Source organism: Daktulosphaira vitifoliae, unplaced genomic scaffold (assembly GCF_025091365.1).
Source record: "Daktulosphaira vitifoliae isolate Bord-2020 unplaced genomic scaffold, ASM2509136v1 Scaffold_1, whole genome shotgun sequence".
Lineage (NCBI taxonomy): Eukaryota > Metazoa > Arthropoda > Insecta > Hemiptera > Phylloxeridae > Daktulosphaira > Daktulosphaira vitifoliae.
In genome coordinates, this window is record NW_026099572.1 from 23,933,597 (window position 1) to 23,945,753 (window position 12,157).

General features: G+C 28.4%; 1 protein-coding gene across 1 annotated transcript in view; it reads right to left on the bottom strand.

Moving 5' to 3' along the window:
• LOC126903942 (uncharacterized) overlaps nucleotides 1–10,002 on the bottom strand; it is a 16,652-nt gene extending 6,650 nt beyond the window's left edge. Inside the window, exons 1-4 of the mRNA XM_050682533.1 lie at nucleotides 9,779–10,002; nucleotides 4,686–4,955; nucleotides 4,544–4,619; nucleotides 3,159–3,361 (exon numbers count right to left, since the gene is read on the bottom strand). Coding sequence (XP_050538490.1) covers nucleotides 3,159–3,361; nucleotides 4,544–4,619; nucleotides 4,686–4,955; nucleotides 9,779–9,880 — 651 coding nt within the window. The 5' untranslated portion in view covers nucleotides 9,881–10,002. The remainder of the gene's footprint in view (nucleotides 1–3,158; nucleotides 3,362–4,543; nucleotides 4,620–4,685; nucleotides 4,956–9,778) is intronic.
• Nucleotides 10,003–12,157: the final 2,155 nt, after the last annotated feature.

Sequence of the window (12,157 nt, forward strand, 5' to 3'; positions counted from 1 at the left end):
GCTATTTTTGAGTGAAAATTCTCGATTTTATATTTTACATTTTTAACTTTATAATGCTATAACTTATTGAAAAGTGTATGGATCAATACAATTTTTTTATGAGAAATAATATTTATATCCCTTTTTCATTCTACATACTTTTTATTAAAATAACACCAATTCCGTTTATATACTAAATATATATATATATATATATATTTATAGTATATAAATCATAAAACTTGTAATCAGGATATAAATAAGGAAATAGGAGATCATGTAGCTTTTGGAATAATCTTTAATAACACTAAATAATAAATAATAAAACTTTCTACCTCTCCAATCACGTCTTCGCCTATTGTCACTGGTCTCCTTATTTTACCTACCTCGTGTTCTTCTTTATCAAACTCGTACTCTATATACTCTGTTTTACTCCTACTTATTCTTAAACCCTTTTTTTCAAGAGCTGATCTACACACCTCTAGACTTTGATTAATTTCCTCCCTATTTTCTCCTATTAACACTATATCGTCAGCAAACAACATGCACCACGACACCTCTCCTTGTATTTCTCTAGTAATTTCATTTATCACTATAGAAAATAAGTAAAGTACAACCTTGCTGCACTTTTACTCATACCCTAAAACCTTCTGTTACTACTTCCACACTTTTTACCCTAGTACAAGTGCCATCATACATATCCTCTATTATATTAATGTTCCTTTTCGGGACTCCTTTTCTCATTAATGCCCTCTTTAGAACCTCTCTCGGTACTCTATCATACGCTTTTTCCAAATCTATAAATACCATACAAAGCTTTTTCTTTTTTTCCCTAAACTTTTCTATTAGATGTCTCACACAAAATAATGTCTCCATTGTTGACTTACCAGGCATATATCCGAACTGGTTTTTAGATACTAATGTGTCATTTCTTATTCAATTATTTATTACCTTTTCCCAAATTTTCATACTATGACTCATAAGCTTTATACCTCTATAATTTCCGCACTCTTGTATGTCACCTTTACCTTTAAATATCGGCACCACAATACAATTCCTTCATTCATTTGGAATTTTCCCTTCTAATAAGATTTTATTTAAAAGTTCCTTCAACCACCATACTTTGAATTGATTTTTCTTACTTTCTATGATTTTTTGAACGTCCTCATCCCACCACTGGGTTTCCTTGTTTTATGGCATTCTTCTCTTACTCCAACCAACAATCTCCTTTGCAGTATTCTTTACACAACTAGCAAATCACCGTCTTCTATTTTACCGTCTTTACAATTTTTTTCGATTTCCACCCCGTGTTTCTTCTATTTTTGTTTATTATCTTTCCGGTACACCACAACTCCATTACTATGAGTGTATGTTGTGAAGTTACACTCTAAAATTTTTTTAAATTTAATGATCTAATTAAGAAAATGACTGATCGATAACAACTTTTGAATTAGTATTTTGTATGTATTGGCATATTTATAGCTATGTGGGAGGAAGAGTTCGGTCGAGAAATGCAAAGTTATAAAAGTAGCATCTACTCTTTACCTCCTATCATCAATGACACAGTCCCATGTCGCTTCGAGATACACGATTTTCTGTGAACTGCGCCATTTTTATTACCCGTCGCCCTACTAACGTTATTTGGTAGTTTGACAGACCAACACCGCGTGCCATATGCTACGGTGCAAATTCCAGCAAGTGCCGATGACGACTAGCTGCAAATGATACGTTGAGTTTTCTTCCGTTGTCAAAGTGATAACGTCAAAGATGTAGGCCACCGGCTCTAGATGTGTCACATGACCGGACTCGACGAACCAATCCACACATCTTCACCATTAATGCTGTTAACTTTTTGACGCCCTAGGATAATAACAGACACGGTGTTGCCAACGGCAGCGAAAGTATCGCGATATTATGTGAATATTTTTAAATGATTATTTTCGTTTTTTCGGTTCTTTTTAAAATAATCTGTTGTTACTCATCATTAATAAATGGCCCACGGATATTTATCGCCAAAACCAGTGACGATTACATTATTAAGGCATAAGTCGTGTCATTACTTTAAATTGTTAATATCTTCTAAAATACTGGTCCAGAAGTTGCTCCAAAAAAACAAAAAAAAACCCAGCACAGGGGGGTCGCGGCACAGTGATGCCATGGTATAGTTGGATCAAGTATAAGGATATCTGACAGTAATTAAAATCACTATCAAACATAAACGCTTTGATGCAAGTCTTTAGATTGTGTTTAATTTAAAAAAAATTGGTGTATTATTCCAAAATCTACATGATCTGCTAGTTCCTAATTATTATTCTTATCTTGATTAAGATAAAGTATGTCGACTGAAAAAGGGATTATTAAAAAATATTATTTCTCATAAAAAAATTGTGTTGATCCATATACTTTTCAATAAGTTATAGCATTATAAAGTTAAAAATATAAAAAATAAAATCGTGAATTTTCACACGAAAATAGCATTTGGTAGACATTTTTGCCGTGAAGACAAGTCTAGAGGTCAATTTTTTTTTTTTTAAATTAAAGTATATTACATAAGCTTTAATTTAAGATATATATAAACGTTTCAGACCTTCCGGAACATTTTCAAAAGTTAAGTTGAAAAAGTTGTCATTTTAAATTCCTACCTGTGGGCAGGTAAAGGGTCAAATTTATAAAAAAAATATACCGAATGATAGGTAAAGACATCATGCATCTATAAAAAAAATTATATTGAAATGTTCATTTTTAAAAAAGTTATGGCAGTTTTTAATAAAAAAAATGGAAAAAATTTCGAAAATTAGTGATTTTTAAATTTGTAATTTTTTTGGAGGTTTCCCCCATTTACGGGGAACGAGGGAAATTTTTTCAATTTTTAAGGGTAATGTCTTCGACTAGATACGATTTGTGATCTTTTGACGTATCGTTGAAAGAAATCCGTTCGGTGAGAGCTGAGAAAAAGTGTTAACAGACACAAAAAAAAAAAAAACACATCATAGCAAAACCAATACCTTCTCAGCTTCGCATCGAAGCTAAGTCCTTTTCTTAATAAGAATTATTGTCAATTATGACTTTCGACAAGTATGTTATATGTATTACAAAGTGGTGTATCAATAAGACATTGACAGAAATAATTTACCTGAGAACTGTTTTAATACTCGTATATTAGGTTTAAGAGTACTCACCACATCAATCACTACGGTGTAATGAGCATTATCCTCTAAACCATTAAGATATAAATATATGCAAGGTTCTTTTATTCTTTTGCCATCTAATCCTTCTCTACTTATAAATAGCCATTTTTTGACATTTTCTTCAGAGAAAACATAAAAAGATGTTTCTAAAAATGCAGCTGTTGCATAAATTTCATCGAATTCGGCATATGTCTCTAAAAAAATGTAGTGTTTAAACTTTCGCTTTTAAATACATGTGACACACATGGAAGAGTTATACAAGATAGCCATATGCTGCCTCTGTTATAAATATTATGTACTTTTTAAATACATAACGCAATTTTTTTCAGCAAATAATGAATGAAATATTATACATATTTCTAATTATAGTCAACTAATTAGAAAACCTTAAGCAATATAACGCTTTGTATAAAAATTAGCAAGGCTGGTCACCAAAGCGTTAAAAGGTTGTAAGTTAGTGTTCTTGTAAACTAACTTAAATGATAACATATCGATGGCCTTTCTTTGAGTAAATTGAACTTAATATGCAATTTTGCTTTTCTTTTAACATAATTTAATATTCTCTTAATTTGTACTGTAATTATGGTTAACAAAATATATAGAATTGTGCTAAAATAAAATAAACATTTTCAAGAAGTTAAAATTAATAACAAAATATATGAATTGTACCCTGTAGATGTTTTAAAATTAAGATAATTGCCTATGTATTTTATTTAAAGGTAAAGTATTTTAGACACTGGTTTATTTTTTTATTAATACTATAAAATGTAGGTAACAAATGTCCTTGTAACTTTTATGATAGATAATTAAAATTAAATTTCCCTTTCTAAAATATTTACAAATATATCAATATTTTTAGTTTTACGGTGTCATTTCGAACTCGTTGCAGAGTTGAATTCGGACCTGTAACTGTTGATCTGAAAATAAACTCTAAAACGAGTTTTAAATGTCTGCATAAAACTGAAGATATGGAAATATCTGTAAATATTCTATATAATTCAATAATCAATGAAAGCTTTAACATGTTTATATTTTCTTTACAAAAAAAAATTACTTTTTATATGTACAGCAAAATATTATACTATATAACTAAAGTTATGAAGCTATTATTATTTTTTAAAGTCACTAGTAAAATAAATGAGTTTACTGTTAAAAATTATTAACTGATAAATAAACTTAAAAAATATTTAACTTTTCTAACTTTGAAATTAGTTTATAATTTATCTAAACTAAAAACAAATGATTTTACATTTCTACTACAAATATTAAGTTAATTTAACGTTGTTTTAAGCAAGCATGGATTATTAAGAATCCATAATTACCTAAAATAATGTAAAAGTATTTTTGAGTGGAATTTGTAAGTAGTCAGGCGTTACCTGGATTACGCATTATTGTTATACGTTCAAGATGGGAGTTTTCATCTGTTAACGAAGTTGTTTGTGACTCCATATACTGACCAAAAAAACAAAAAATTATCTTAGTGCTGTAAAATAATGTAGATATTTACTGAGTAATTACGTCTAAAACATGGTTTCGTAATCTGACCCCATATGTTGTACTACCAGTTATCATATAAGACACCGCATCAAAAAAGCAATTTCCTTTTCTTGGTATTTTCCTTTCAACCCTGGGTACATCTAGAGGTATTATTTTATTATTCATTGCACTTTTGTGTTTAAATGAAAATTCAAGTTTTTCACATAGTTTTAATTGCCACGCTGTGTCAACTGGATAAAAAAAATCATCATTCGATTGAGTTGTTTGACTGATATTTTCTGTATATGGAGACTATAACAAAATGTTTTTTAAATACACTTTCAATGATTAGTTTATAAGTAAAAAACCGTTAGGAGAGAGTGGTCAGTTCCGATCCGACACGATTACGCGATTGGTAAAGAAAAATAAAATTAATTTTTTTTGTGTAATAAAGTATAATTTATATATTGTATCTCATATGCAGAGGTTACACTCAAAGTGAAGTAATTTTTATTACAAATTAAATGAGTTGAATCAGAAAATTAATTTTTTAACTTCAACTCTTTCTCTTTCTTTCTTTCCTTTTCCTCGCCTTAATCCCAATTACTATTTGAGGTCGGCTACCCTTATCCTAAATTTCCATCTGACACGATCTCCCACTACGTTCACATAGGCTGTCTTCATATTGCATTCAATAACATCCCTTCATTTCTTTTTTGGTCTTCCTTCAACATTCATTTTTATAACTGTTCTTAAAGCTTCCGATTCCATTCCTCATAACATGACCAAACCAACTTAGTCTATTTACTCTCATCTTATCTAAGATTGACGCTACGCCCATACTCCCTCGTATATGTTCGTTCCTTATTCTATCTTCTTTAGTTACTCCACTCATCTATCTAAGCATTCTCATCTCTACTTTCTTGTCAACTGGCCAACACCCTGAGCCATACATAATAATAGGTCTCTACAGCCTTATAGAACTTTCACACCATCCACACTTAATCCTGTGTCTTATGTCCTCGTCCATACCACCGTTTTTTTACACAATTGACCCTAAATACTTAAAACTTTCCACCTCTCTAATCACGTCTTCGCCTATTGTCACTGGTCTCCTTATTTTACCTACCTCGTGTTCTTCTTTATCAAACTCGTACTCTATATACTCTGTTTTACTCCTACTTATTCTTAAACCCTTTTTTTCAAGAGCTGATCTACACACCTCTAGACTTTGATTAATTTCCTCCCTATTTTCTCCTATTAACACTATATCGTCAGCAAACAACATGCACCACGACACCTCTCCTTGTATTTCTCTAGTAATTTCATTTATCACTATAGAAAATAAGTAAAGTACAACCTTGCTGCACTTTTACTCATACCCTAAAACCTTCTGTTACTACTTCCACACTTTTTACCCTAGTACAAGTGCCATCATACATATCCTCTATTATATTAATGTTCCTTTTCGGGACTCCTTTTCTCATTAATGCCCTCTTTAGAACCTCTCTCGGTACTCTATCATACGCTTTTTCCAAATCTATAAATACCATACAAAGCTTTTTCTTTTTTTCCCTAAACTTTTCTATTAGATGTCTCACACAAAATAATGTCTCCATTGTTGACTTACCAGGCATATATCCGAACTGGTTTTTAGATATTAATGTGTCATTTCTTATTCAATTATTTATTACCTTAATACAAATATTCATACTATGACTCATAATCTTTTTTTTTTTTTACAACCGTTAGGTTAGTTAATACTATTGGTATATCCTGAGGAAATTTAAGTGCAGTGGTTTTACGTTGTCTTCTGCACTGGGAACATGGTGTTTTTTCGCCATCGTAGAAGCGCATGCATGGTCACCCATCCTTTTTATTTTATGTTATTTAATAAATAAATTATTTAATTATTTGACTTTAGATCTTTGAACTAAAAAAATCTAAGCTATATTATGATTTATATAAAATTAAAATTATATTAAAAATATTTAACTAAAAAAGCCACAAGAATATTTCTAAAAAATCGTAGAAACGTTTACGTATTTATCGTTAAACACATACTGCCACTCCGACTGGAAAAAATACCCCTTATTTACCCCTATTGCTCTTATCTTATAGTAGTGAAGTAGACATAAATAAAATTCTATTAGAACAGACTATTATCGATTTACCAAAAACAAAGGTCGAACAACTTTTAATGTTGAGTTAAAAAAAAACTGATTAAAATATATTAAAAAAATTAATAAGAATTTCTTTTATATTAATACTATATCTTTATTTATGTTAATTTTCTTTATTTTTTAGAAATGTTTTGTGGTTATGAATGTCAGTAAAGGTGTAAAACTCTCTAATACTGATGTAGTACTAGTACTGATTTTCTTTACTGCGCTTGTTGTTAATTTCTGATTGGGTAGTTGGGACAAGTATAGTTAATATCTAACAGTGATTATTATCACTATTTTCATAGTAGAAAAACTGTCAAGGTTTGGTTTTTATTAATTAAATTTATAGAGGAACTTAATTTTATAAATAATACATAAAACTCTCAAAATATATTTTATTTTTAAATTTTTTTCAGCTAAGCTCATAGGTGTCTATTAAAATAACATTTTTGAGAATACTAATAGTTATTTTTCATATTTTAAAGAACATTATACATGCATATGACAACATTGATAACTTTTTAATTTTTTGGGAGCAAACTTGTTAACTGAGGGTACTAAGTTTATATGCTTATGGCTAGGTCTCATAGTATGTGGTTTATACGATAACATAATTTTGAAATATTTTTTAAAAATTTAAAAAATGAGAGGTTTTTTTTCAATTTTCTAGAGACAATAGATCCAGTTAAATTGAAATTGAGTTATTTCGGCGCACAGACCAACAAAATGAATCGTTTGAGAGCTAAGAATTTAAATGAAATGTAAAGCAAAATAGATGATAGTAGAAGTCAACAAATAATCATAATTGTTAAAATAAGAAAGATTAACTTTTATAATTTCAAAAATATTTTTGGAGGCGTATTTAAGGAATCTGTATAATTAATATTTTATTTATTACTGCAATTAAGCTAGACATTTGCCGCATTAAAAAAATCATCAAACAAGATGACAAATTATACTTTTTTTAAAGTAATTTATAATTCTTAAATAATAAATATTAATTATTCAGCTTTTTACTAACTAGTCTAAAAATGTGTGGTAATTTTGTTATTGTATCTTCCAAAAATATATGTTTATGTAAACTAATAAAATTACATCATATGATTGTTTCAACAGCAAAACCGTATATCTAAATAATTTNCATTAATATATTAATTTAATACTAAAAATAATGATTTTCATCAGAATTTGCGTCATATTAGCTTTGATGAGAAGCTAAAAATGTATTAGTTTTACTATGATGTGCTTTATTTTTTATTTATTTTTTTTGTGTCTGTTACCACTTTTTCTCAGCTCTCACCGAATCGATTTCTTTCAATGATACGTCAAAAGATCACAAATCGTATTTAGTCGAAGACATTACTCTCCAAAATTGAAAAAAATTCCCTCGTTCCCCGTAAATGGGGGAAACCTCCAAAAAAATTACAAATTTAAAAATCGCTAATTTTCGAAAATTTTTCTATTTTTTTTACTTAAAAGTGCCATAACTTAAAAATGAACATATCAATATAATTCTTTTTTATATAGATGCATAATATCATTACCTTTTGTTTGGTATATTTTTTTCATAAATTTAACCCTTAACCTGCCCACAAGGGGGGATTTAAAACGACAACTTTTTCACAAAATATTCACTTTTTTAACTTAACTTTTTAAAGTGTTCCGGAAATACTGACACTTTTATACATCCCTTAAATTAAAGCTTATGTAGTATACTTTATTATGAATAAAGAAAATTTCGGACTTTATTTTATCTTCACGGTGAAAATGGCTACCGAATGCTATTTTTGTGTGAAAAATTTCGATTTTGTATTTTACATTTTTAACTTTATTATGCTATAACTTTTTGAAAAATGTATGGATCAGTACAATTTTTTCATGAGGAGTAGTATTTATATACATCATTGACATACTGTTTTTTTGAATCGGACCATTTCCCTATATACGAGGGGGGTGCAAATCTAAAAAATGCATGTAGAAAGTAGAACTTTTTCAACTTAACTTTTGAAAGTATTCCGGAAAGTCTGACACTTTTATACATATCTTAAATTAAAGCTAATGTAATGTATTTTATTATGCAAAAAAAAAAAAAATTCGGACTTTATTTTGTCTTCACGGTGAAAATAGCTACCAAATGCTATTATTGTAGGAAAATTCTCGATTTTATTTTTTACATTTTTAACTTAATAATGATATAACTTATTGAAAAGTGTATGGATCAACATAATTTTTTTATGAGAAATAATATTTTGTAATAATCCCTTTTTCATTCGACATACTTTATCTGAATCAGGATATTAATAATGAACTAGCAGATCATGTTGCTTTTGGTATAATCCACCAATTTTTTAAAATTAAACACTATCTAAAGATTTGCATCGAAGCGTTTTTTTTTATAGTGATTTTAATCACTGTCAGGTATCATAATACTTGATCCAACTATGCCACGTCACCACTGTGCCGCGACCCCCCTGTGCTGGGTTTTTTTGAAATACATATCATAATGTGATTGGTACTATTAGAATTAAAAAAAATATATTTTTCATTGATTCTTGAGTCAATGTATTTAAAAAAACCTGTTTTAAATGTTATCTACACAAAAATAGTGTAACCTTTTCTTTCTCTTGAATAATTCCAAAAAAATTTATATTCTATTATATGACTTTATTATTAAGACAGTTATATGCAATATAATATTTTTAAAAAAAATATGTCTACCTTGAAAAAAAATGTTTTCATCATTTACAATTTTATTAAAAAAAGAGGTAGTTAACGATAGATAAAAAAATATACGTAAATTTGTCATTATAATGAGAAAAATAGAAAAGAAGTTATCGTAAAATGTAAATAACTTTATTAATCAAAAAAGTTCAACTTAACTTAAACATATTTACTCGTTTAAGCTTTGGAGAAATGACTCAATTATTTTCAATAGATAACATTTTAATAACAATAAAATGTATGATTTACCTGTGATGAAGAAGCATTGCTATTAGAATGAATAATTGGTATTAAAATGTAATAAATAAAACATATTGAAACTAAATGTGAGGATAAAAACATAATTTTCATATTGCTGAATAAGTGAAATACTGGTTATATTTCTTGCGCGAATAAATTATTTCTTCTTAATTCGAAAAGTTCTACTGTTGTTTTTGTATTTTAAAAACAACTGTGTCAATTTAAAATTTACTTATATGAAACCACCACATTTGTATGAGCTCAGGGAAATTATTTTAAAGTGTACACAATTAATTATTTTTAAAATATCAAGTTACTACCACATATAAATACTCTAACCAAAATTTACACATTACACAGTTGTTGTTTAACTATAACTAAACAATTACTCATATATGACTGGCGCATTATTCTTATTAATATAAAACATAGTATAATTTTTTCTTTTCAGATGTTAAAAGTATTCTACATTGTATAATATTCAGAATATAATTTAGTGCCATCCAATCTTTGGATATATTAGAAAATGATGAATTTTAACCACATATTTACATTTATATTCACATGTGTTTTCATTAATAACGAAAATTTTAAACCTCTTTTTTTTCATGTTGTACAGCATAACAGAGTTAACTGTTCATGCATTAGTATACAAAATGTATATGTAAATAATTATTATTATCGTTAAAATTCCCTCGCGTCTCTTATTGTACAGTCTTCTCTTCCCTTCTCATGCGTTTGTCATCTGTTATTGTAAATAGTTAATTTAAAAATTTCAATTTAATTATTTTAGTAAATTTGTTTTCGACAACCTACCTCACTCTAATTGTTTAGTACTAAAAATCCTTCTGTAAAATTATTATTATAGATTTTTTATATAAATAAATATTTATTTTCACTTACCTCTAATTATTTTAATAAGAGAAATATTCTGATGTGATGAATCATGTAGCTGATGTTACTATTAGCGATATGTATGTGTGTACGTCTGTATAAGCAGTTGAAATTACACGATTTTTATTAGTATATTAACTGGCATGCAACTATTTCTCTAGTATAACTCTATATTAAATCTACTCAAGATAAAAATCCAATTTATTCTTTTGGTATAATATGTAAACCCTATTTGTATATTTATGTGGTGTGCTCATTGGTCTTGTACGAAATGTTTTATACTAACCAGTACTTGATTTGTGGGTGGACGCGGGGGACAGAGCTCCCCTTCTTTTTATTGTTTTTTTAGCGTATCCCTTCTATATTATTGAAATGGAACGCTAGGAACGCAATAATTTATTTAACTACCAAACTGGTGAAACTATTAAATAAGTAAATCGTCCGTTCTTCTGAAGCAAAATAGTAATATGTAAATGCCATAATATTAGTAGAACCTCATACATAAAAACTATTTTTTTTTTAATTCTGTATAATAAAATACAGAGATTAGGGATTTTAGTTTTTACAACAATCAGTAACATGCATCCATTATAGTTTCGTAATAAAAACCGTGATCTACCGGCTAGATTCTAGCCAATTTATTTTATCTATGGATAAAACTAATATTCTTCGCTACCAGGTATCTCAATATAGCCCGTCGGGAGTTAATGTTGACTATCAAATTTATATCAGTTTTACAACGCTTATAACTTCAACTGGAATTAGAAATGGATCTATTGATGACTATTAATAGGTGTATGAAGTTGACCACAATCAATGTTTTCTATATTTTGTAGTACCTACACTGTAGTTCTGTGATATAGTCTGTCGTGAATTTCGTGCACAGATATCTATATTTAGAGTACGGCCTAAAATATTAGACAACGCAGAGAAACTTACGAATATATTTGTAGTGTTTAAATTTTACCCTGGTGATTATTGTGCTGCATCCTTTCAAGGCGCTTTCTAGTGCCGGGACACATTGGGCCACCACAATTCCGCCTTGATAAATTTTTTACATAGATATAGATATTTCTGAATCTTGTTTTGGCCAGGCCAGAGGAAAATTTAAGAAATATTGGTATCGATCTCTCAATAAAAAAATACTCTTTCAAAAAAAAATATTTATTCAACGCACGTAAAAAATTAATAATACAGATTATAAATTATATTATAGTAAGATATAGAGTGTGTAGAATCTTTTACAAGTAAGATCAGTCATGGACTTTCTGTAATTAAATCATATTATTTAAAGTCTTGAATCGTTTTTTGTAAGTAATTATATAGACTATATGACGTATAGTGTAAATCGTATACGTAGTGCGTTTAATGCGGAAATCAACACTGGATTACTTGAAATATTATTGTATTTCATAGGACGTAAGGTAAGTACAATTTAACCTATACTTTCAAACTTCCAACAATCTATTGCGTGATAAACCATTAATAATTAAT